Genomic DNA, 22,095 nt, shown 5'->3' on the forward strand with positions numbered 1-22,095 from the left:
CAGTTATAGTTTTCATATGTACATTTTCGTGGAACAGTTTGATTTAATTTAGGGTACTGGGAGGGTTTGGCCGGGGGGGGGTTTAGTTGGCTCATCGCGCTCTTGCGACTCCTTGGGGTGGGGGGGAGCCTGCAGGCTGCATTCAGTTGTCAGTTGAGTGTTGTTTCCTCTGACACATTGGTGCAGCTGGCTAGGTTAAGCAGGTGGGTGTTAAGATGCTGGGTTTGGCAGATCATGTTTCGGAGGATGCATGACTCTACCTTCGTCTCTCCTGAGCCCGTTGGGGAGTTGCAGAAATGAGACAAGATCGCAATTGGATATCATGAAATTGGGGAGAAAAAGGGGGTAAAATACAAAAAAATACATATACAGTACCCGTCAAAGGTTTGAACACACATACTCATTCAACGGTTTTTCTTTATTTTTACTATTGTAGAATAATAGTGAAGACATCAAAACTATGAAATAACACATATGTAATCATGTAGTAACCAAAAAAGTGTTAAACAAATAAAAATATATTTGAGATTTTAGATCCTTCAAAGTAGTCATCCTTTTCATTGATGACAGCTTTGCACACTCTTGGTATTCTCTCAACCAGCTTCACCTGGAATGCTTTTCCAACAGTCTTGAAGGAGTTCCCACATATGCTGAGGACTTGTTGACTACTTTTAATTCACTCTGCGGTCCAACTCATCCCAAACCATCTCAATAGGTTGAGGTCGGGTGATTGTGGAGACTAGGCCATCTGATGCAACACTCCATCACTCTTCTTCTTGGTCAAATAGCCCTTACACAGCCTGGAGGTGTTTTGGATCATTGTCCTGTTGATAACCAAATTATAGTCCCACTAAGTGCAAACCAGGTGGAATGGTGTATTGCTGCAGAATGCTGTGGTAGCCATGCTGGTTAAATGTGCCTTGAATTCTAAATAAATCACAACAGGGTCACCAGCAAAGCACCCCCACTCCATCACACCTCCTCCTCCATGCTTCACGGTGGGAACCACACATGCGGAGATCATCACAAAGACACGGTGGTTGGAACCAAAAATCTCACATTTGGACACATCAGATTTCCACCGGTCTAATGTCCATTGCTTGTGTTTCTTGGCCCAAGCAAGTGCTCCACACCTCCTCACGCCGGAACCACTCATCTACCGCAGGAGCCGCGGTCTGACCCGGCGTCCACGGGGCCAGGGCCGGCTGGAAACCCAAACACACTGGAAGAGGGTCAACCCAGTGGAGGAGTGACGTAAGGAGTTCTGGGTGTATTCTGCCCAGAGAAGGAATCGTGCCCTGCAGGTCCTGACATTGACTCCTCAGGAACCTCCCCAGCCCCTGGTTCATCCTCTCCACCTGTCCATTGGACTGAGGCCGATACCCAAAAGTGAGGCTGACCGTGACCCCGAACTTCTCCAAGAAGGCCCTCCAAACTTGTGATGTGAATTGGGGTCCACGGTCGAAGACGATGTCCTACGGAAGACCATAATGCCGGGAGACCTGCTGGAAGAGTGCCTCAGTGACCTGGAGAGCAGTGGGGAGACCAGGAAGAGGGATTAAACCATCAAAACTGGGAAGATCGGATACAAAGTCAATGGATAGAGGTGACCAAGGTCACTGAGGCACATGAAGCGGCAGGAACTTTCTTGCTGGAGCATTCCGGGGGGACTTGGTTTGAGCACATACGGAACAGGAGTTGACATACCAAGTGGCATCCTGCACCAAGGTGGGCCACCAGTACTTCTCAGCGATGGAGTTGATGGTGTGAGAAATACCTGAATGTTCAGTGACAACAGCTGTGTGTGCCCAGGTCAGCAGCTGATCCCTTATCCCTGTTGGAACGTAGATGTGCTCAGGAGGACAATTCCGTGGTACGTGCTCCCTCTAGAGCCTGGCGGATGTCCACATCTATGTCCCAAGCCACTGGACCCACAACTTAGGAGGATGGGATGATGGGTGGAACCTCTCCCGAATCGTGGATACAGGACAGAGAATCGGCCTTGATGTTCTTAGAACCTGGGCATTAGGTCAGCGTGAAGTCGAACCTGGTGAAGAAAAGTGCCCATCTGGCTTGGCCATCTGGCTTGGCGCAGATTCAGTCTCCTCTCTGTCCGCATGTACTCTAGGTTCCGATGGTCGGTGAGGATATCGAATGGTTCCTTGGCGCCTTCCAGCCAGTGTCGCCACTCCTCTAATGCCAATGGCACTAAAGTTCCTGATGAAGCGGCGGTAGAAGTTGGCAAACCCCAAAAAATGTTGTAACTCCTTGATGGTTGTTGGGACTGGCCATGACCTTACCGCATCTACCTACTTGTCCTCCATCCTCACTCACTGCCGGCTGATTTGGTAACCCAACAAGGATACAGACCTCTGGTGGGATTGGCACTTCTTTGCCTTGACGAGCAGGTGATTGAACAAGAGGCGTTCCAGGACTGTTCGAACGTGGGTGATGTGATCTTTCAGGTTGGTCGAGAAGAACAGGATGTCATCGATGTATACAGTCACCTGCTGTCCAAGCATGTCCCTGAACACCTCGTTGACGAATGCCTGGAAAAACTGATGGAGCATTGGCTATGCCAAAGGGCATAACCAAATACTCGTAGTGACCAGACATTGTGCTGAATGCCATCTTCCACTCATCCCCCTCCCAGATGTGGATGAGATTGTAGGCACGCCGCAGGTCCAGTTTGGTGAAGAACTGGGCCCCGCGGAACTGCTCGATGGTACCGACGGGAGAGGGTACCAATACTTCTCGGTGATGTCATTGAGTCCTCGGCAATCGATACATGGGCGTAATCCTCTCTCCTTTTTGGCCATGAAGAAGCCAGCTGACGCAGGGGACGTGGATGTGCGGATGAAACCCTGTTGGAGCATCTCTTGAACGTAATCCTCCATGGCCTGGGTCTCAGCTACAGACAGACGGTAGATGCGTCTGCTCAGAGTTGTAGCACCGGAAAACAGGTTGATGTCACAGTCCCAGGGGCAATGAGGAGGGAGACAAGTAGCGCGGGTCTTTGATAATACCTCCTTTAGGTCCTGGTATTCCCCCAGGATGTTGGGCTGAAGGGCAACCATAGGACTCAACCGATGTGGAACCACAGGGGACAGGGAAGCAGGTCTTCCAGCATTCAGTTGACCAGTCTGATTTTCAGCCTCGACCATGAGATGATAGGGTTATGGCATTGGAGCCAAGGGAGGCTGAGGATGATTTTGTGACCTGGTGCACACCTGAAGAAAGAGATGCTCACCTGGTGATTGGACTCCACGGTGAGGGTGAGTGGTTGAGTGAAAAGGAGAGGAGAGAGGATAGATGGTAATGTTGAGGGAGGAGGCAAGGGTCTGATCCATAAAGTTTCCAGCAGCGCCAGAATCCACTAAAGCTGTAGACACAGTACATGAGGGACAGTCAGCCAGAGTGATGGACACCAAAAAGAGTCTAGCAGCACTGGAATCTGGAAAACTCACTCCTGGACCAGGGGATGGAATGTCACATCTCTGTCCCTCTGCTCTAGTGGATCCCGGATTGTGAGGTACTGGACACCGCTGGAGCTTGTGTGCTCTTTGCCCACAGTACAGACATAGCCCCAGCTGTATCTGTCTGCGCCGTTCTGCCGCGGAAAGGCGTGTGACCCCTACCTCCATGGGTTCTGGCTCTGATCCCGAGGACTCGCCAAAGGAGGGAGAGAAGCAATGAGAATGCTGACGCTCTCGTAGAAGGTTATCCAGGTGGATGGCCATCGTAATGAGTGCGTCCAGGGTGAGGTTGTCGTCCTGACAGGCCAGTTCCGCCAGTTCCGACCTCTTCGGAATAGCGTGTGAAGTGCCGGCTCATTCCATCCACTGGAAGCTGCTACTGTCCGGAAGGTGAGCACATAGCCGACTGATTCCCCTGCTGTAGTTGAAGCAGACGCTCACCTCCCCCTCTGTGGGTTGATCAAAAATGCATTTAAACAGAGCAATGAACCCCTCATAAGAATCTAGTTCCTCCTGTCCTCTCTCCCAAGCAGCACACACCCATCCCAATTCCCGCCCGGTCAGCAGAGAAATAACCGTGGCAACCTTAGACCTCTTGGTGGTGGGGGCTCCCAACTGGTGTGAAAAATACAGGGAGCTCTGAAGGAGGAAGTCACGGCATTTGCATGGTGTACCGTCATATTTATCCAGGAGGGATAGACGGGCATCGCTGACCTGAGCGGGATGCTGAATGGGCCGTTGCGTGGCTCCCTGGGTAGACTGGCTCTAGAGTATCCTCCGATGCTGGGCCTGACTACGGAGAACCTCTTCCATGGCTGTCCCCAGTTGATTCAGCTGGTCATGGTGTTTGTCGCCCGTCTGAGAGATTTCAGATTTCCTGCTGCTTCCATTGTTTGAGTTGGTATTCTGTAATAACAGCGCTCCGAGTAGGAGAGCAGGTGAAACGTTTAAGAAAACAACAAAACCAGAAAATAGACAATTCCATGTGGCTATACGCCAGTACACAAGAATAATACCAACTGGTGATAAAACATAAGAGAGTGACATGTAAAGAGGAGGAAATTATGAAGGTAATGAAGTCCAGGTGTGAATCATAATGATTAACATGTGCGCCTAATGATGAGTGCCAGGTGTGCGTAATGATGATTCCCAGGACCGGTTGTTAGTATTCTGGCGACGTCTTATGCCGGAGGGGGTGAGCAGGAGAAGATGTGACATATGGCAAACAGAAATCAAACCGGATGGATATCAGAAATAGATGGGAGAGGCTGAGGATGGAGGAAGGGCAGGAGTAAAAACAAACAAAATAGAACTATAGTAAAACAGACTGTCCAATTTTTTTATATAGTATCTATATTCTGGAAGAAGAGGCCTAAGCATTGCTGTGAAAAAGTTTAGAAAGTTAGAAATTAATAAAGGAAAATATATATTAAAAAAATGTATATAGTCGTGGCCAAAAGTTTTGAGAATGACACAAATATTAATTTCCACAAAGTTTGCTGCTTCAGTGTCTTTAGATATTGTTGTCAGATGTTACTATGGAATACTGAAGTATAATTATAAGCATTTCATAAGTGTCAAAGGCTTTTATTGACAATTACATGAAGTTGATGCAAAGAGTCAATATTTGCAGTGTTGACCCTTCTTTTTCAAGACCTCTGCATTCCGCCCTGGCATGCTGGCAATTAACTTCTGGGCCACATCCATAATGATGGCAGCTCATTCTTGCATAATCAATGCTTGGAGTTTGTCAGAATTTGTGGGTTTTTGTTTGTCCACCCGCCTCTTGAGGATTGACCACAAGTTCTCAATGGGATTAAGGTCTGGGGAGTTTTCTGGCCATGGACCCAAAATATCGATGTTTTGTTCCCAGAGCCACTTAGTTATCACTTTTGCCTTATGGCAAGGTGCTCCACCATGCTGGAAAAGGCATTGTTCGTCACCAAACTGTTCCTGGATGGTTGGGAGAAGTTGGTCTCGAAGGACGTGTTGGTACCATACTTTATTCATGGCTGTGTTCTTAGGCAAAATTGTGAGTGAGCCCACACCCTTGGCTGAGAAGCAACCCCACACATGAATGATCTCAGGATGCTCTACTGTTTGCATGACACAGGACTGATGGTAGCGCTCACCTTGTCTTCTCCGGACAAGCTTTTTTTCGGATACCCCAAACAATCGGAAAAGGGATTTATCAGAGAAAATGAATTTGACAGTCCAAACCCTGTTCCTCAGCAGTCCAAGTCCTGTACATTTTGCAGAATATCAGTGTGTCCCTGATGTTTTTCCTGGAAGGAAGTGGCTTCTTTGTTGCCCTTCTTGACTCAAGGCCATCCTCCAAAAGTATTCATCTCACTGTGCGTGCAGATGCACTCACACCTGCCTGCTGCCATGCCTGAGCAAGCTCTGTACTGGTGGTGCCCCGATCCCGCAGCTGAATCAACTTTAGGAGACGGTCCTGGCACTTGCTGGACTTTCTTGGGTGCCCAAAAGCCTTCTTGACAACAATTGAACCGCTCTGCTTGAAGTTCTTGATGATCCGATAAATGGTTGATTTAGGTGCAATATTACTGGCAGAATTATCCTTGCCTGTGAAGCCCTTTTTGTGCAAAGCAATGATGACGGCAAGTGTTTCCTTGCAGGTAACCATGCTTGACAGAGGAAGAACAATGATTCCAAGCATTAGCCTCCTTTTGAAGCTTCCAGTCTGTTATTCAAACTCAATCAGCATGACAGAGTGATCTCCAGCCTTGTCCTCGTCAACACTCATGATATCAGCTGGTCCTTTTGTGGCATAACATTCTGGAGTATATGCAAATTGCCATCACACAAACTGAGGCAGCAGACTTTGTGAAAATTAATATTTGTGATATTCTCACAACGTTTGGTCACAACTGTATGTATGTATGTATGTATGTATGCATGTATGTATGTATGTATGTATGTATGTATGTATGTACAGTGCCTTGCGAAAGTATTCGGCCCCCTTGAACTTTGCGACCTTTTGCCACATTTCAGGCTTCAAACATAAATATATAAAACTGTATTTTTTTGTGGAGAATCAACAACAAGTGGGACACAATCATGAAGTGGAACGACATTTATTGGATATTTCAAACTTTTTTAACAAATCAAAAACTGAAAAATTGGGCGTGCAAAATTATTCAGCCCCTTTACTTTCAGTGCAGCAAACTCTCTCCAGAAGTTCAGTGAGGATCTCTGAATGATCCAATGTTGACCTAAATGACTAATGATGATAAATACAATCCACCTGTGTGTAATCAAGTCTCCGTATAAATGCACCTGCACTGTGATAGTCTCAGAGGTCCGTTAAAAGCGCAGAGAGCATCATGAAGAATAAGGAACACACCAGGCAGGTCCGATATACTGTTGTGAAGAAGTTTAAAGCCGGATTTGGATACAAAAAGATTTCCCAAGCTTTAAACATCCCAAGGAGCACTGTGCAAGCGAAAATATTGAAATGGAAGGAGTATCAGACCACTGCAAATCTACCAAGACCTGGCCGTCCCTCTAAACTTTCAGCTCATACAAGGAGAAGACTGATCAGAGATGCAGCCAAGAGGCCCATGATCACTCTGGATGAACTGCAGAGATCTACAGCTGAGGTGGGAGACTCTTTCCATAGGACAACAATCAGTCGTATATTGCACAAATCTGGCCTTTATGGAAGAGTGGCAAGAAGAAAGCCATTTCTTAAAGATATCCATAAAAAGTGTAATTTAAAGTTTGCCACAAGCCACCTGGGAGACACACCAAACATGTGGAAGAAGGTGCTCTGGTCAGATGAAACCAAAATTAAACTTTTTGGCAACAATGCAAAACGTTATGTTTGGCGTAAAAGCAACACAGCTCATCACCGTGAACACACCATCCCCACTGTCAAACATGGTGGTGGCAGCATCATGGTTTGGGCCTGCTTTTCTTCAGCAGGGACAAGGAAGATGGTTAAAATTGATGGGAAGATGGATGGAGCCAAATACAGGACCATTCTGGAAGAAAACCTGATGGAGTCTGCAAAAGACCTAAGACTGGGACGGAGATTTGTCTTCCAACAAGACAATGATCCAAAACATAAAGCAAAATCTACAATGGAATGGTTCAAAAATAAACATATCCAGGTGTTAGAATGGCCAAGTCAAAGTCCAGACCTGAATCCAATCGAGAATCTGTGGAAAGAACTGAAAACTGCTGTTCACAAATGCTCTCCATCCAACCTCACTGAGCTCGAGCTGTTTTGCAAGGAGGAATGGGAAACAATTTCAGTCTCTCGACGTGCAAAACTGATAGAGACATACCCCAAGCGACTTACAGCTGTAATCGCAGAAAAAGGTGGCGCTACAAAGTATTAACTTAAGGGGGCTGAATAATTTTGCACGCCCAATTTTTCAGTTTTTGATTCGTTAAAAAAGTTTGAATTATCCAATAAATGTCGTTCCACTTCATGATTGTGTCCCACTTGTTGTTGATTCTTCACAAAAAAATACAGTTTTATATCTTTATGTTTGAAGCCTGAAATGTGGCAAAAGGTTGCAAAGTTCAAGGGGGCCGAATACTTTCGCAAGGCACTGTATCTGCTGAGTTAGATGTAGCTCAGTACAAATATCTTTCAGCGTATCAAATACTGGCATCAACCAATCCAGATTAAGATAACCCAAAATTAATAATTCTGATTGCACAGAGTTAGACAGCAGGTCAGACAATTTGCTCAGACATGTTCCGGAGCTTTGGCGACTACTAAGTATTTTTTAAGTACTCCCCCTGCTTTGGGCTGGATGTGTCAATGTGTAGTTCATAATGCATAATCTATGAGTAGAATTCCTCTTTTACCTCAATTAGCCACAAGATCCCTAGTTTGAACGTAACTGTTTTACTTGAAGCTGTACTGTGCCATTTCCCCTACATTTCTCCCCACGTGGGCCAGCCCCCTAGCAATTTGAGTTCAACCAATGAGCTTCAGCCCCTCGCCATATGAGTAACAGCTAGCAACATGCACATAATGCACCCACAGCAGAGCAGAGAGAGAGCAATGACGTGGTGCACTGATCTGCACATACAGTATGTGAAGTAGTATGCGATTTTCGGGGACCACTTTTGGCTCATGAGTGCTACTATTAGAACTAATGGGAAAAAAGTATACAAAAGTACCGGAGAATGCCTGTAAGAGAAATTTTACATTTTACATTTTCAATCTGATACAAGAGGATTCTGTTAAGGTTGTGTTTAAATTGCACCCTAATCTCCCACATTGTAATCTCATTCATTAGACATTCATTAGACAGACATTTGTTTTGAGGTGTCTCTCTACTAAAAGTCTACTAAATCAAATTTGCCAGTAATACACCACAGTGTTGTGACCTGGCTGTGGCAGAGAGAGCAGATAACAGCCATTAGAGATAGTGTTTCTGCTGTGGCTGTTAAGGTGTGAAGGACATGCGCCATTGGTTGTTGAAGCAACAGATAAATATGTGTGTCCTGCTGCCGACGAAGAGGTTTACACGTGCTGATAAAAGCTTTCAAGGTCAGAGCTCTATAGAGGGTGTTTGTTATGTATCCCAAATGGCACCCTATTCTCGTTATATTGCAGTTTTTTTTTTGACCAGGGCCCAGATTTCTGACCTAGGCTAATAAACTCTGAATCATCCTCCACTGACTTAATTTTATGTCATTAGGGCATAATACACACCTTATAAATACATTGTAGGTGATTAATAAGTGCTAACATAAAGTGCTGTCATTAAAAATACAATACCTTGAAAATACAACACCTTGAAAATACAATACTTTGGGAATAGGGCTTTGTATCCCATTGTAGCAATATTATTTTCACAACTCATAGATATGCAGCAGTGCTACCTGCCACCCCCTGTTCCACCACCCTAAACCTATTTGTTGACACAAGTGCGGTATTTACAGCTGTTTAAAAGTTGCAAATGAGAAGATGAGTGTGAACACAGGGCTAATAGAGACATTTATTTTCTATATTGAGTTGCTAGCAGAGCCTGGCAACATGTCACTTTACTAGTCCCTCAGAAAGCAACACCTTCAGTCTCACCTCCTCACAGTCCCAACAAATAACTACTTTTATTATTTCCCCAATTACTTTCCCAATCTTTCCCCAAATGCATTTTAATCGTATTGTACCTATTTAACTAGGCAAGTCAGTTAAGAACAAATTCTTATTTTCAATGACGGCCTAGGAACGATGGGTTAACTGCCTTGTTCAGGGGGCAGAACGAACCTTTCGGTTACAAGTCCAACGCTCTAACCACTAGGCTACCCAAAGTTGAATCTGGCATTCCTCAAGGTTCTGTGCTTGGACACATTTTCATTTTCTCTATTGTTTTCTCTTTAAAATGTTTTTATTATGCTAATACTGTTGTAAAAAAATAAATAACAGGATCAGTGTTTAAATTGAAAAAGGTCTGTTAGTATTTGTTTTTTACATTTCAGAACACATTTACAGCCAAACTAGATTGAAAATTAGCTAAATGAAAAGTACTTAAAAGGTGCAATATGTAGAAACTGCTTTGGTATGCTCTGCTCCAGAGAGTAGCAAATGGCACCCTATTCCCTATATAGTGCACTACGTTTGACCAGGGCACATAGGACACTGGTCAAGAGTAGAGCACTATGTTGAAAATAGGGTACCATTCAGGACTCAGGATTCAGGCTATTATGTGCCCATTATTGTTGATCATACTGCATATACAGTAAGATTATAATTTACATGTTCAAATATTTTCCAATGGCATTGCTCTTAAGCTTGCCCGCACACTCCTTATGGTGCAGGAAATTGTTAAGAAAGCCTCCAAATCCAGTTGCCAGAGGTCATCTTTGCCCGTGACCTTTCACTGAGATTAGTTTTGCACATGCTTCCCCAGGACTCTTATTGGGAGAGACCATGAGTGCTTTCCTACATTCTAAGATGGTGGCATTTACTGGCGACATTTCCTCCTACTTGACATATGATGGGATTATATACTAATGTTTATTTCTCTGCATCCACTTCTGTTAAGTGGCTGAGAGAAATCGAATAGAAATCCTTAAAGGTTCCAGCAATTCCGCAGCGAAAGCCATCACAAGTAAACAGACACAATGATACACAGACCACAAACACACCCCCTTACACAAAAACCACACGACTTCACATGTGGAAAATCACGTTTTCACAGCTGTAGTTTCATGTTATCACATTAACTTTACATAAGATCACATATGATCATATGAAAACGTGTTTTTGGAACACTTCACATGTTCACGTGAAATTCATGTTTTTTTCTGTAAGGGATGTGAACACAGATGTATACAGATGTGTACAAGTCTCATTAATGTATGTTCTGTGCATAAACACATAGACATTCCTAACAGCACACATCATATGCAAAACATGCACACGTGCGTGCACATACAAATGCACACACTCACGCATGCACGCACGCACCCAACCCTGTGCGGAGATCCCTGCCTGCCATATATAATTTACAATTGGTGGTTGAATAATCAGTTGACGTGCAGCTCAGGGAGTTCTGTGGTTAATGAGTGCCTCTCCACATAAGCAGTTTACAGGAGTTATCGAAAACATGAGGCTTCTGTCAAAATGTCAATGAATCTCAATTTACCCACAAACTTAATCACATAGGGAAGGTTTAATGCGGGCAGGCAACTATAATCGCCCAGCTTCCTCTTCCTAAAGCCTGTCGCATGCTTCCCAGTCTAAACAGTTTGTGCACATATTATGACGATATTTTGTGACATTTTTGTTCGTTTTGGTATTCGGGAGGTTCATTTTCCGGCTGTTCACGCACAATGTTTTTCATGAGGCAAGTCCAGGTTTGGTAGCTGAATTCTACGCCCCTTCATCAGTGATTGAGCAACATTAGGGATGGGAACTATGGATGGGATTCTTCAATGAAGTGTTTGCTGTCATTCAAGGAGAGAGAAGAGAGAGCGCAGCAGCTAAACCCTAATGTCTGCAGTACACTACCAGTTTTCATGCACATTTTTTCACTTGCAGAAAACATCTTAGCTCGATGTAAAATTGCGCGACTAAGATAGCAATAGATAGATACCATAGCTGAGTTCTGCTAGGAGCAAACCGAACCTATGTATGCGGATGCCTTTACACTGTATTCAGATGTACTGATAAAAAAGACAACTGGTATGCTGATAAACACATATTCTTAAAAAACAGCCATTCATGTAAAAGCAATGATTTTAAAATAACACTGATCAAATGAGAGACCCTCGGTGATCTTGTTGTTTTGAAGAACACGATATATGGTCTTCCACTGTGATGGTGCCACCTTTTGACATCCATTTTGTGATTCATTATTTATCATATTTTTTATTTATTTTCAGGAGGAGATAATGACAGCATCATCCTCTCACCTGGGGATAGGCCGAGGGGTGTGAGGAGGGGTGTATGTGCATTGGGGAGGGGTGTAGGTGGTGTCACCAGAGGCGGCAGCTGTCTGTCAGGACTCTCTAGGCAACCCAGCGAGGACGTCTGACCGAGACCCCCCACCCCCCCCCACCCAACCCCGCCCTGTCCCCCAGCCACTTACCCACCCGTCCCCCTCCTCAGAACCCCCACTGGTACCAGCCACACTGTGTCTATGTCTGCATACTGCTTGCTAGCGCAAACCATTGCAGCAGGAGTCTGCAACCCTCAGGTCCTGCGCCATCTCTCGCTCGCTCACGTTTTCTCTCTCACACTCACACTCCAGATGCGCAGTGACTCCTCGACCCCTCCTGAACACGAACAGGATGGGAGGATGAAAAGTGGAGAGGATGCACAGTCACGGAGCTCTGTGTGCCTTTTAGGAACATCTCTCCACAAAACGGAAGACTGCTGTATGGTATGATCTGTACTAGAGGCTGATTCTCCAACTGGCTGCCTGGTGGTGCTGTGAGGTGTATGCACATTTATATTCTCTGTAGGATTTTCATTTACTGTCAATGTCGACATTTCACATCCCTAGTGAAAAACAATATGATGATAGAGTGCTGGAATTGAGATGAACAAAAATATTGTATATATTAGGCTTTCTACTACCCCTCTCCTATTACCCCTCATGCCCCTCTCGCTTTTCCCAAAGATAGTTTTTCACACATTCGCAGGAGTGCTGTTATGGAGACACTAACGTGATCTGGACAGCAAGCAATCGCCTTGATAAAACGTAACGGCAACTTAAATTACTTACAAAATGTCATGCTTATTAAGGTGTAATTACTTAAAGAGTGTGGCAAATTTAGCTAATGAGTTGCAAAACAGAGATATTTGTAAGAAAACGGGTTCTGGAAAATCTATAGGAGGACCAGATATTGTGAAGTCTACCGATTAGCGTCCCATCGCCTCACTTTGACATTGGCTTATCTTCGTCGACATCTTCTGCTATCGACGTCCGTGGTATCAGGACATCTTCCTAAGCTGTTTTGTCATTTGTCCCCTTTTTTAACAAAGACAGACAGGGCGAGGACAGGACGGAGAGGCTCTGGCTGTGTCCCAAATTGCACCATATTCCCTATGTAGTGCACTACTTTAGACCGAAGCCCAATGAGGAAGCATCCTGTGTCAGCTCCACTCTCAATACTCTTAAGGACACCAGGTTGGTTGGTTCCATGCAAGAGCAGGCACTCTCCGATGTAAGCCTGTGCTATAGTGGAGGACTCCTCCAATTTGATTGGATCTCTTACGACATGATATAAACCCCATAACATCTAACTGGTTGTGCCTTTATTAACTTATTCTCATTTACTTTCTTTGTCAATTTATGCACACATTTCTGTTGTGTTTTGAAGGCTAATGCATAGTTACTGACACATACACAGGCGCACACACACACACACACACCGTCTGTCTCTGATTTCACACTCCTGAGGTAAAAGATAGATCCCGCCCTCACTCTGGTTTCCGCAGAGAACTTTATTTAAAAAAAAAATCATTTTTCCATCATTTTACTAGGCAAGTCAGTTAAGAACAAATTCTTGTTTTCAATGACGGCCTAGGAACAGTGGGTTAACTGCCTTGTTCAGGGGCAGAATGACAGATTTTTACCTTGTCAGCGCGGGGATTTGATCTTGCGACCTTTCGGTTACTAGTCCAACACTCTAACCACTAGGCTAACCTGCTGCCCCATGAGGAAAAGGAAAGAAAAGAGTGCGGGTAAAAAAAGAGGGAGGTAAACGCATAAACAGAAGAAATAGAGATAAAATAAAACAACAAGAGAATGTAGCGAACGTGTGACAGAGTTGACCATAGGAGGACAGTGAGTGTAGGATTGACCGAGGAAAACGGTCCCGACTATGTTATGCCTGTTGCCATTGACGACGGCAGCAGCACACACACAGGCCACATCCATTTAGTTCCCAGCATGCCTCGTGATAATCTTCATGGCTCACAGTGCCATCGCTGTCTGTCTCATTTCCATAGAAAAACTCATTTAGACGCGGGTCTGCTAGGAGGACTCCAGCGCATCAATGGCTGCTTGATTAGATCCTCACCTCCAATATGCACATTGCTAGCTACATTTGAATATTTACTAGCAGCGTCACCAATGAATGCACATCTCCCCTGCTCTCATGCCCACGCTCATCTTAAGTATACTTCTGCACTGCTCTTAATTTTGGGCAGCCACAGAGTGACAGCTCTCCAGATAATCCGCTTACTGTTCCTTCCCTGAGCCACTATCATCGGCTATTTAAAGTGTCAAAACGCACTGCGCTTTGTCTTGTTGTTCTTTATCCTCCATGGGAACCAACAATCCCAAGGAGGACAGGAAATGAATACAGAGGACGTGTATCAAAGCGACACGTTTAACAGGAAACTACATTTGGCATTCATTTCGGCTCAAGATCAATGTCTGGTTGCATAATGGCAGCCTCATAAAGGATGCAGGCGGTATGGATGGTAGCAGAAGGTAGCGTGGTGATTAAATGCCAAGTTGCCACATCTGGAGCCATATCCCTGGAGAACAACCCAGTCAAATCAAATCAGAGCACAGTGTAAAGAGATCTGGAACATTCCAGGTTTGGTTAAGTTCCTTTACAATGATGTTGCATGTTGGGGTGTTGGGAGGACAAGCTCAGTATTCTCTTCAGGGATTTTACTTGGTAAGATTTAATGATACAATCGCACAAAAATTGTATTCAATATACAGTTGAAGTTGGAAGTCTACATACAGCTTAGCCAAATACATTTAAACTCAGTTTTTCACAATTCCTGACATTTAATCCGAGTAAAAATTTCCTGTCTTAGGTCAGTTAGGATCACCACATTATTTTAAGAATGTGAAATGTCAGAAATATTGTAGAGAGAATGATTTATTTCAGCTTTTATTTCTTTCATCACATTCCTAGAGGGTCAGAGGTTTACATACACTCATACACTTAGTATTTGGAAGCATTGAGTTTAAATTGTTTAACTTGAGCCAAACGTTTCGGGTAGCCTTCCACAAGCTTCCCACAATAAGTTGGGTGAATTTTAGCCCATTCCTCCTGACAGAGCTGGTGTAACTGAGTCAGGTTTGTAGGCCTCCTTGCTCGCACACGCTTTGTCAGTTCTTTCACAAATTTTCTATAGGATTGAAGTCAGAGCTTTGTGATAGCCACCCCAATACCTTGACTTTGTTGTCCTTAAGCCAATTTGCCTCAGCTTCGGAAGTATGCTTGGGGTCATTGTCCATTTGGAAGACCAATTTGCGACCAAGCTTTAACTTCCTGACTGATGTCTTGAGATGTTGCTTCAAAAAATTGACGTAATTGTCCCTCATTATGATGCCATCTATTTTGAGAAGTGCACCAGTCCCTCCTGCAGCAAAGCACCCCCACAACATGATGCTGCCTCCCCCCTGCTTCACGGTTGGGATGGTGTTGTTCGGCTTGCAAGCTTCCCCCTTTTTCCTCAGGTTATGTCGATATAGGACTTGTTTACTGTGGATATCGATACTTTTGTACCTGTTTCCTCCAGCATCTTCACAAGGTTCTCTGCTGTTGTTCTGGGATTGATTTGCACTTTTCGCACCAAAGTACGTTCATCTCGGGGAGACAGAATGCATCTCCTTCCTGAGCGGTATGATGGCTGTGTGGTCCGATGGTGTTCATACTTGCGTATTATTGTTTGTACAGATGAACGTGGTACCTTCAGGCATTTGGAAATTGCTCCCAAGGATGAACCAGACTTGTGGAGGTCTACAATATTTTTTCTGAGGTCTTGGCTGATATCTTTTGATTTTCCCATGATGTCAAACAAAGAGGCACCGAGTTTAAAGCTAGGCCTTGAAATACATTCACAGGTACACCTCCAATTGACTCAAATGATGTCAATTAGCCTAACAGAAGCTTCTAAAGCCAGGACATTATTTTCATGGATTTTTCCAAGCTGTTTAAAGGCAGAGTCAACTTAGTGTATGTAAACTTCTGACCCACTGGATTTGTGATACAGTGAATTATAAGTGAAATAATCTGTCTGTAAACAATTGTTGGAAAAATGACTTCCGTCATGCACAAAGTAGATGTCCTAACGGACTTAACAAAACTATAGTTTGTTAACAAGAAATTTATGGGGTGGTTGAAAAACGAGTTTTAATGACTCCAATCTAAGTGTATGTAAGAATTAAAAATAATCTATACACTGTTCCATATGGATGTAGTCAGTGCTAGATGTTCTCAGCACAGAAATAGAATAATTAGAAAGGGCATCCCCATTTAAGTCAATGATTATAGTTCTGTGGTTCCCATCTTATTAGATAGATGATGAAACAGGACTTACATCGCTGACTCCAGCCTCCAGGATCTTCACACCTGTCTCCTTCTCCAGCTGCTTCTTCTGCTGAACTACATGGTGAAAACATAAAAAAGGCAAGAGTTGTGTGTGAGTATAATTGTTATGTACAGTACCAGTCAAAAGTTTGGACACACCTACTCATTCAATGTTTTTTCTTTATTTTTACTTTATTCTACATTGTATAATAATAGCGAAGACATCAAAACTATCTAAATAACACTTATGGAATCATGCAGTGACCAAAAAAGTGTAAAACAAATCAAAATATATTAGATTCTTCAAAGTAGCCACCCTTTGCCTTGATGATAGCTTTGCACGTGTTTGGCATTCTTTCAACCAGCTTCACCTGGAATGCTTTTCCAACAGTCTTGAAGGAGTTCCCACATATGCTGAGCACTTGTTGGCTGCTTTTCCTTCACTCTGCGGTCCAACTCATCCCAAACCATCTCAATTGGGTTGAGGTAGGCTGATTGCGGAGGCAGTACTCCATCACTCTTCTTCTTGGTCAAATAGCCCTTACACAGCCTTGAGGTGTGTTGGATCGTTGTCCTGTTTGAAAAACAAATGATAGTCCCACTAAGCGCAAACCAGATGGGTTGGCGTATCGCTGCAGAAAGCTGTGGTAGCCATGCGGGTTAATTGTGCCTTGAATTGTAAATAAATCACCAAAAGTGTTACTAGCAAAGCACTCCCACACCATCACACCTCCTCCTCCATGCTTCATGGTGGGAACCACACATGCGGAGTTCATCTGTTCACCTACTCTGCGTGTCACAAAGACACAGCGTTTAGAACCAAAAATCTCACATTTGGACACATCAGACCAAAGGACAGATTCCCAACGGTCTAATGTCCATTGCTCTTGTTTCTTGGCCCAAGCAAGTCGCTTCTTATTATTGGTGTCCTTTAGTAGTTGTTTCTTTGTAGCAATTCGACCATGAAGGCCTGATTCACGCAGCATTTATTTGGGCTGCAGCCCTGGGTCTTCCATTCCTGTGGCGGTCCTCATGAGAGCCAGTTTCATCATAGCACTTGATGTTTTTTGCGACTGCCCTTGAACATTTTCTGGATTGACTAACCTTCATATCTTAAAGTAATAATGGACTGTCGTTTCTCTTTGCTTATTTGAGCTGTTCTTGCCATAATATGGACTTGGTATTTTACCAAAAAGGACTACCTTCTGTATACCTCCCCTACCTTGTCACAACACAACGGATTGGCTAAAACGCATTAAGGAAAGAAATTCCACAAATTCACTTTTAACAAGGCACACCTGTTAATTGAAATGTATTCCAGGTGACTACCTCATAAAGCTGGCTGAGAGAATGCCAAGAGTGTGCAAAGCTGTCATCAAGGCAAAGGGTGGCTACTTTGAAGAATCTCAAATATAAAATATATTTTGATTGTTTAATACTTTTTTGGGTTACTACATGATTCATGTGTTAATTCATAATTTTGATGTCTTCACTATTATTCTACAATGTAGAAAATAGTAAAAATAAAGAAAAACCCAGAAACCCAGGAATGACTAGGTGTCCAAACTTTTGACTGGTACTGTATATATATATTTTTTTTAGCTGTGTTTTAGTGAGAGGAATGAATGACACAGAAGAACATGTTTGACCTTCCAGTTCTATAATGGAACAGGAGACTGGGAGAAAGAGTGTGTGACAGTGTAAGTGTGTATTAAAGATAGATTAATTCTCTCACAGTTTATTGTGAAACGTTTCTACCCGAAGCTCTTCGTCAGTCTATAACTCCAACTCAAACTCCAAACTCATCAGTGACTGTTCAAAGTCACACTTACTGTTGGCTAAGGTACACCAGATGAGACTTTGAAAGAGTTTGCACAACCCCCCTACATGATCACAGAATACCTTACAGTACAGTGTCTAGAGCACATACAGTATGTGGAGTGGAGATTTTCTTGTGACTTTGATCTGAGGACTTTTTTGGGGGGAGGGGGGAGGGTAGTTAGCCTAGCGGTTAAGAGCGTTAGACTAGCAAGGTTGCTGGTTCAAATCCTTGAGCTGACTAGGTGAAAAATCTGCACATTAACCCAAGTTTCTTTGGATGAGAGTGTCTACTAAATTACTAAAATTTAAAAGTGGTTTAGGGGCCAGACCATTGCACACAGTCAGCTGCTGAGACACCAGTGAATGTTTACATTGTTAAATTATTTTAAATGTAAAAGTGCTGGTTGATGTTCTGCATAATTCATTGTTATTGGTTCTTGCAGTACTTAATAGGATCACACGATGAGTTTGATCCATACATCTATTAATCAATTCAAGTATCCCCACGCTAGTTCCAAATGCAAAGTTTAACAAAGATATTGTCATGAAAATCAAAGTAAGTGACGCGGCGACTGAGCGTCCAACATTTAAGATCTACACTTGGCAGACTTTGTTTTATTCTGGTCATGTCTACCCCTTTGAGTCCCTTGCTTTGATGGATACATTTATATTGAAAAAACAAAATCAAAGGGGTCTTAATAGATTATGCCAAATAATATGGTGAATAGAGTATAATTTTAATTGAGTTTGTTAGCATGTGAATGTACCAGGAAATAGGGAGAGAAGAGAAAGAGGGAGAGCCAAGGAAAGAGAGCGAGAGAGGGTCCTTTAAATCCCATTTACCCAGATGAAGGGTATGCAAATTACCCTGAAGAGCTGAACCTTACTTCACTCCTCAAATTCTGCAAAGACCTGTTTAATTAGTATTTTAATCAATCCAAATGATTCCACGCACTGCTCAATTTATGCAGCATTCCAAATAATGAAGCATGTTACTTTAGTGCCATCATTAGGAGGGCTACTTACAGCCCTCTCTCTCTCTCTCTCTCCCTCTCCTTCTCCGACATCCCATAAGCGCTGATCACCCTATCGTCTCATCAGCGATCACCATAGCGATGGCGACGTCTAAATGATACTGTCAGGACTTATGGAATTAAGACTGGGGGGAAAGCGAGAGTGAAAGAGTGAAGGGGGCATACATCCACAGCACAGAGATCCACTAGGCCAACATACATCACAAAGAGAGTATAGCAAATCAGTTGTGGGGAAAAGCAGCCATCTTGGTTCAACCTGGTGGTGCTGGTGTTATTTAGGAGGGGTAATGAGGCAGCCATCTTGGTTGAACCTGGCAGTGCTGGTGTTATTTAGGAAGGGCTAATGAGGCAGCCATCTTGGTTCAACCCGGTGGTGCTGGTGTTATTTAAGAGGGGGTAATGACGCAGCCATCTTGGATCTGTGTTTTATTTCAGAGGGGGTAATGAGGGAGGTAATTAGGGCCAGCTGGGTGGGGGGAGTTGGGCGACGGAAAGGTCACCCTCAGCGTTTAGTCTTAATGAGGACCCCTCAGGGAGCTGAGGATGAGTATAGAACCAGTCAAAACATCGCGATGAGCCTTACATCAACACACAGTCTACCTTCTATCTATTGGCTTGGATACCGTTCCAGTTTGACTGACAAGCTGAAAAGTTCTAGCGTATGCTAAAAACAAAGAAGCCTGAAGGTCACTATCTTTCTACCTCTAGATTAACTTTCAACTCATTGACCGGCAGCCCACTACTTCTTGCTTTAGGAAATTTAAATGAAAATACATGGGGTTCATCATGTGCAATAATTGGCAATTGTAAAGGTCCACAGGGATTCATGCTTGGCCTGAGCTTTCTGAGATGTTTCACATTCTCTGTTCCTATAGCTGGAGTCATTTACAGAATAAAGACAAACCCAGATTAAGTTTACTCCTTGCTGTTATACTGCAACCATATTATTCATTTTAACGTCCAAAATATTTAAGACAGACTGTGAAAACTGATGTGAAGTCCAATTTTCAAGTCGTTTTTCCACTGATTTTAATTAGCAATTGTCTGTGTCTCCCTCGTTTTACTTCCGATATGCGGATTTCAGCTCCCCAGCTGTTCATATCATCTTTTTGGTCACGCTGTCTTATTGCCCAGAGTCAAATTAAACACAATCTAAAACCAACGGAAAATCTAACAGCTTTAGCCTCTTAGTTTGTGTATTAACAAAAATGGTAACACTCTACATTAAGGTACCCTTAATGTTAGTATCCTAAGGTAAAGTGTTACCATAAAAAAATAGAAAAGTCACGACAGGAAAATATATTTTGAACTGCTGACTTGAGTTGGAGGGGAAGATGGGAATAATTCAAACGCAATACATATCATAAAATAGTAACAAGTGGCCTCTCCACCCAGCCTCTAGCCCCATCCTGAGAAGTCAAGATGTCTGAAGGAGTTTTGGAAAAGGAGGTCAATTTAATCAGCAATCTGATGCCTCAATGTCCTTGGCCAAATTGCACACTTACACTAGACATTGGTTGCGTCGAAAATGCCTTTTGGGAAGCAACCTTACACCTCTGCACAGATCTATTGATTTTGTCTGTGTAAAACAGAGGACAATATTCAGGCATTGTTCATCACTGATTCTGACACAATGAATATGTTGAAGTTGTCCGTATTATCTAGACAGATGGAATATTACTATGCATTTTATGTCATTTCCCACGAAAATATCACTATGAATATAATACAGAACACAATTTCTCAGGTTTGCATTTTGAGTCGGTGGCCAGCGTTGTTGCTCTGACGAGACACGAGGCGTAGATGACAAAATGCATATTTCACGACCCTCTGACTGATCTTTTAATACTGAATATGCATCCCCATCCTTCCCATCTATCTCCTCCCTCCCTCCACTGCTCCTCAGGTTGTCTATTCAGCACATCCATCTCTCCGGCAAACAAAATGAAAGTGTTTATTGCGAAGGAGGGAGGGATGACACTCACGCCTCTCCACAGCCGTTACCCTTATCAGTGGCAATCACTCCAATATTAAAGCTGCCATTCTGCCCGTCACTTTCCCCTGCTGCACATATGAAGGCTGTCTGTGCATTGCTACTGTATCTCCGAAAGAGAAGGAGCGAGAGAGGGGGCAAAAAAAAAAAGTCTGGATAGCTATCTCAGAGAGAGAGAGAGAGTTAAAGAGAGGGAGATGAGGATTTAGAGAAGGAAGGATGGATGCATCCGATCCCAGAGACAGATGAGATGCCCCACCGTTCATTTTTCAGTCATAATCAGAGGGATGGAATGATAATTTTGTTTTATATACCTTGATCTGCCTCTGTTAGCACAGAGATGCCATCAAATCAACAACTGTGAAAAATGACATATTTATTGTATATTGCACATTTACCAATCTCTTTGACCAGCTTTTGAAATGCAAAATAGTTCACAGATATTGTTCTCTTTACATAGATGACATCATATATTATTTGTATTCTGCACTGGTAGATGGCATCCAAGGGTTTAAGAATAGTAGCAGCTGCACTTTGATAAATCATTTCACCATAATCAAGAACAGATTAAATGTTGACTGAATAATCTGCTTCCTATTGCTTGGAGAAAGACATGATCTGTTTCTGTAGAAAAAGACCATTTTAAATCTCAACCTCTTAACCAGCTCATCTACGGTATATGTTTCATAAATGTCAAATCCATATCAATCCAACTGCCTAAATATTTATCTGCGGGAACACGTTCGTTTGGAGAACCATCTAATGATTGAACGTGTATTTCATCTGAAACATTCTTAAATGTTTTTTTTTTACCCATTTTAAGCACAAGTTTTAAATCAGCAAGGGATTCCTGTATAGCTATAAAAATCTGCCTGTAGTTTTGAAATAGCCAGATCAACAGTCGGGGCAATAACATACATACTAGTATCATCTACATACAGACGAGGTTTACCATTTTTAACAGATTGACCAATGGTGTTTATATAAACAGCGA

At 43.2% G+C, this 22,095-nt stretch overlaps 1 protein-coding gene across 1 annotated transcript in view; it reads right to left on the reverse strand.

The window, feature by feature from the left end:
* Nucleotides 1-22,095, reverse strand: part of ptprn2 (protein tyrosine phosphatase receptor type N2) — a 256,253-nt gene that overhangs the window by 73,898 nt on the left and 160,260 nt on the right. Inside the window, exon 11 of the mRNA XM_064941890.1 lies at nt 16,264-16,328. Within this exon, the coding sequence (XP_064797962.1) occupies nt 16,264-16,328 (65 nt within the window). The remainder of the gene's footprint in view (nt 1-16,263; nt 16,329-22,095) is intronic.

The sequence above is a fragment of the Oncorhynchus masou genome, chromosome 28 (assembly GCF_036934945.1).
Source record: "Oncorhynchus masou masou isolate Uvic2021 chromosome 28, UVic_Omas_1.1, whole genome shotgun sequence".
Classification (NCBI taxonomy): Eukaryota; Metazoa; Chordata; class Actinopteri; order Salmoniformes; family Salmonidae; genus Oncorhynchus; species Oncorhynchus masou.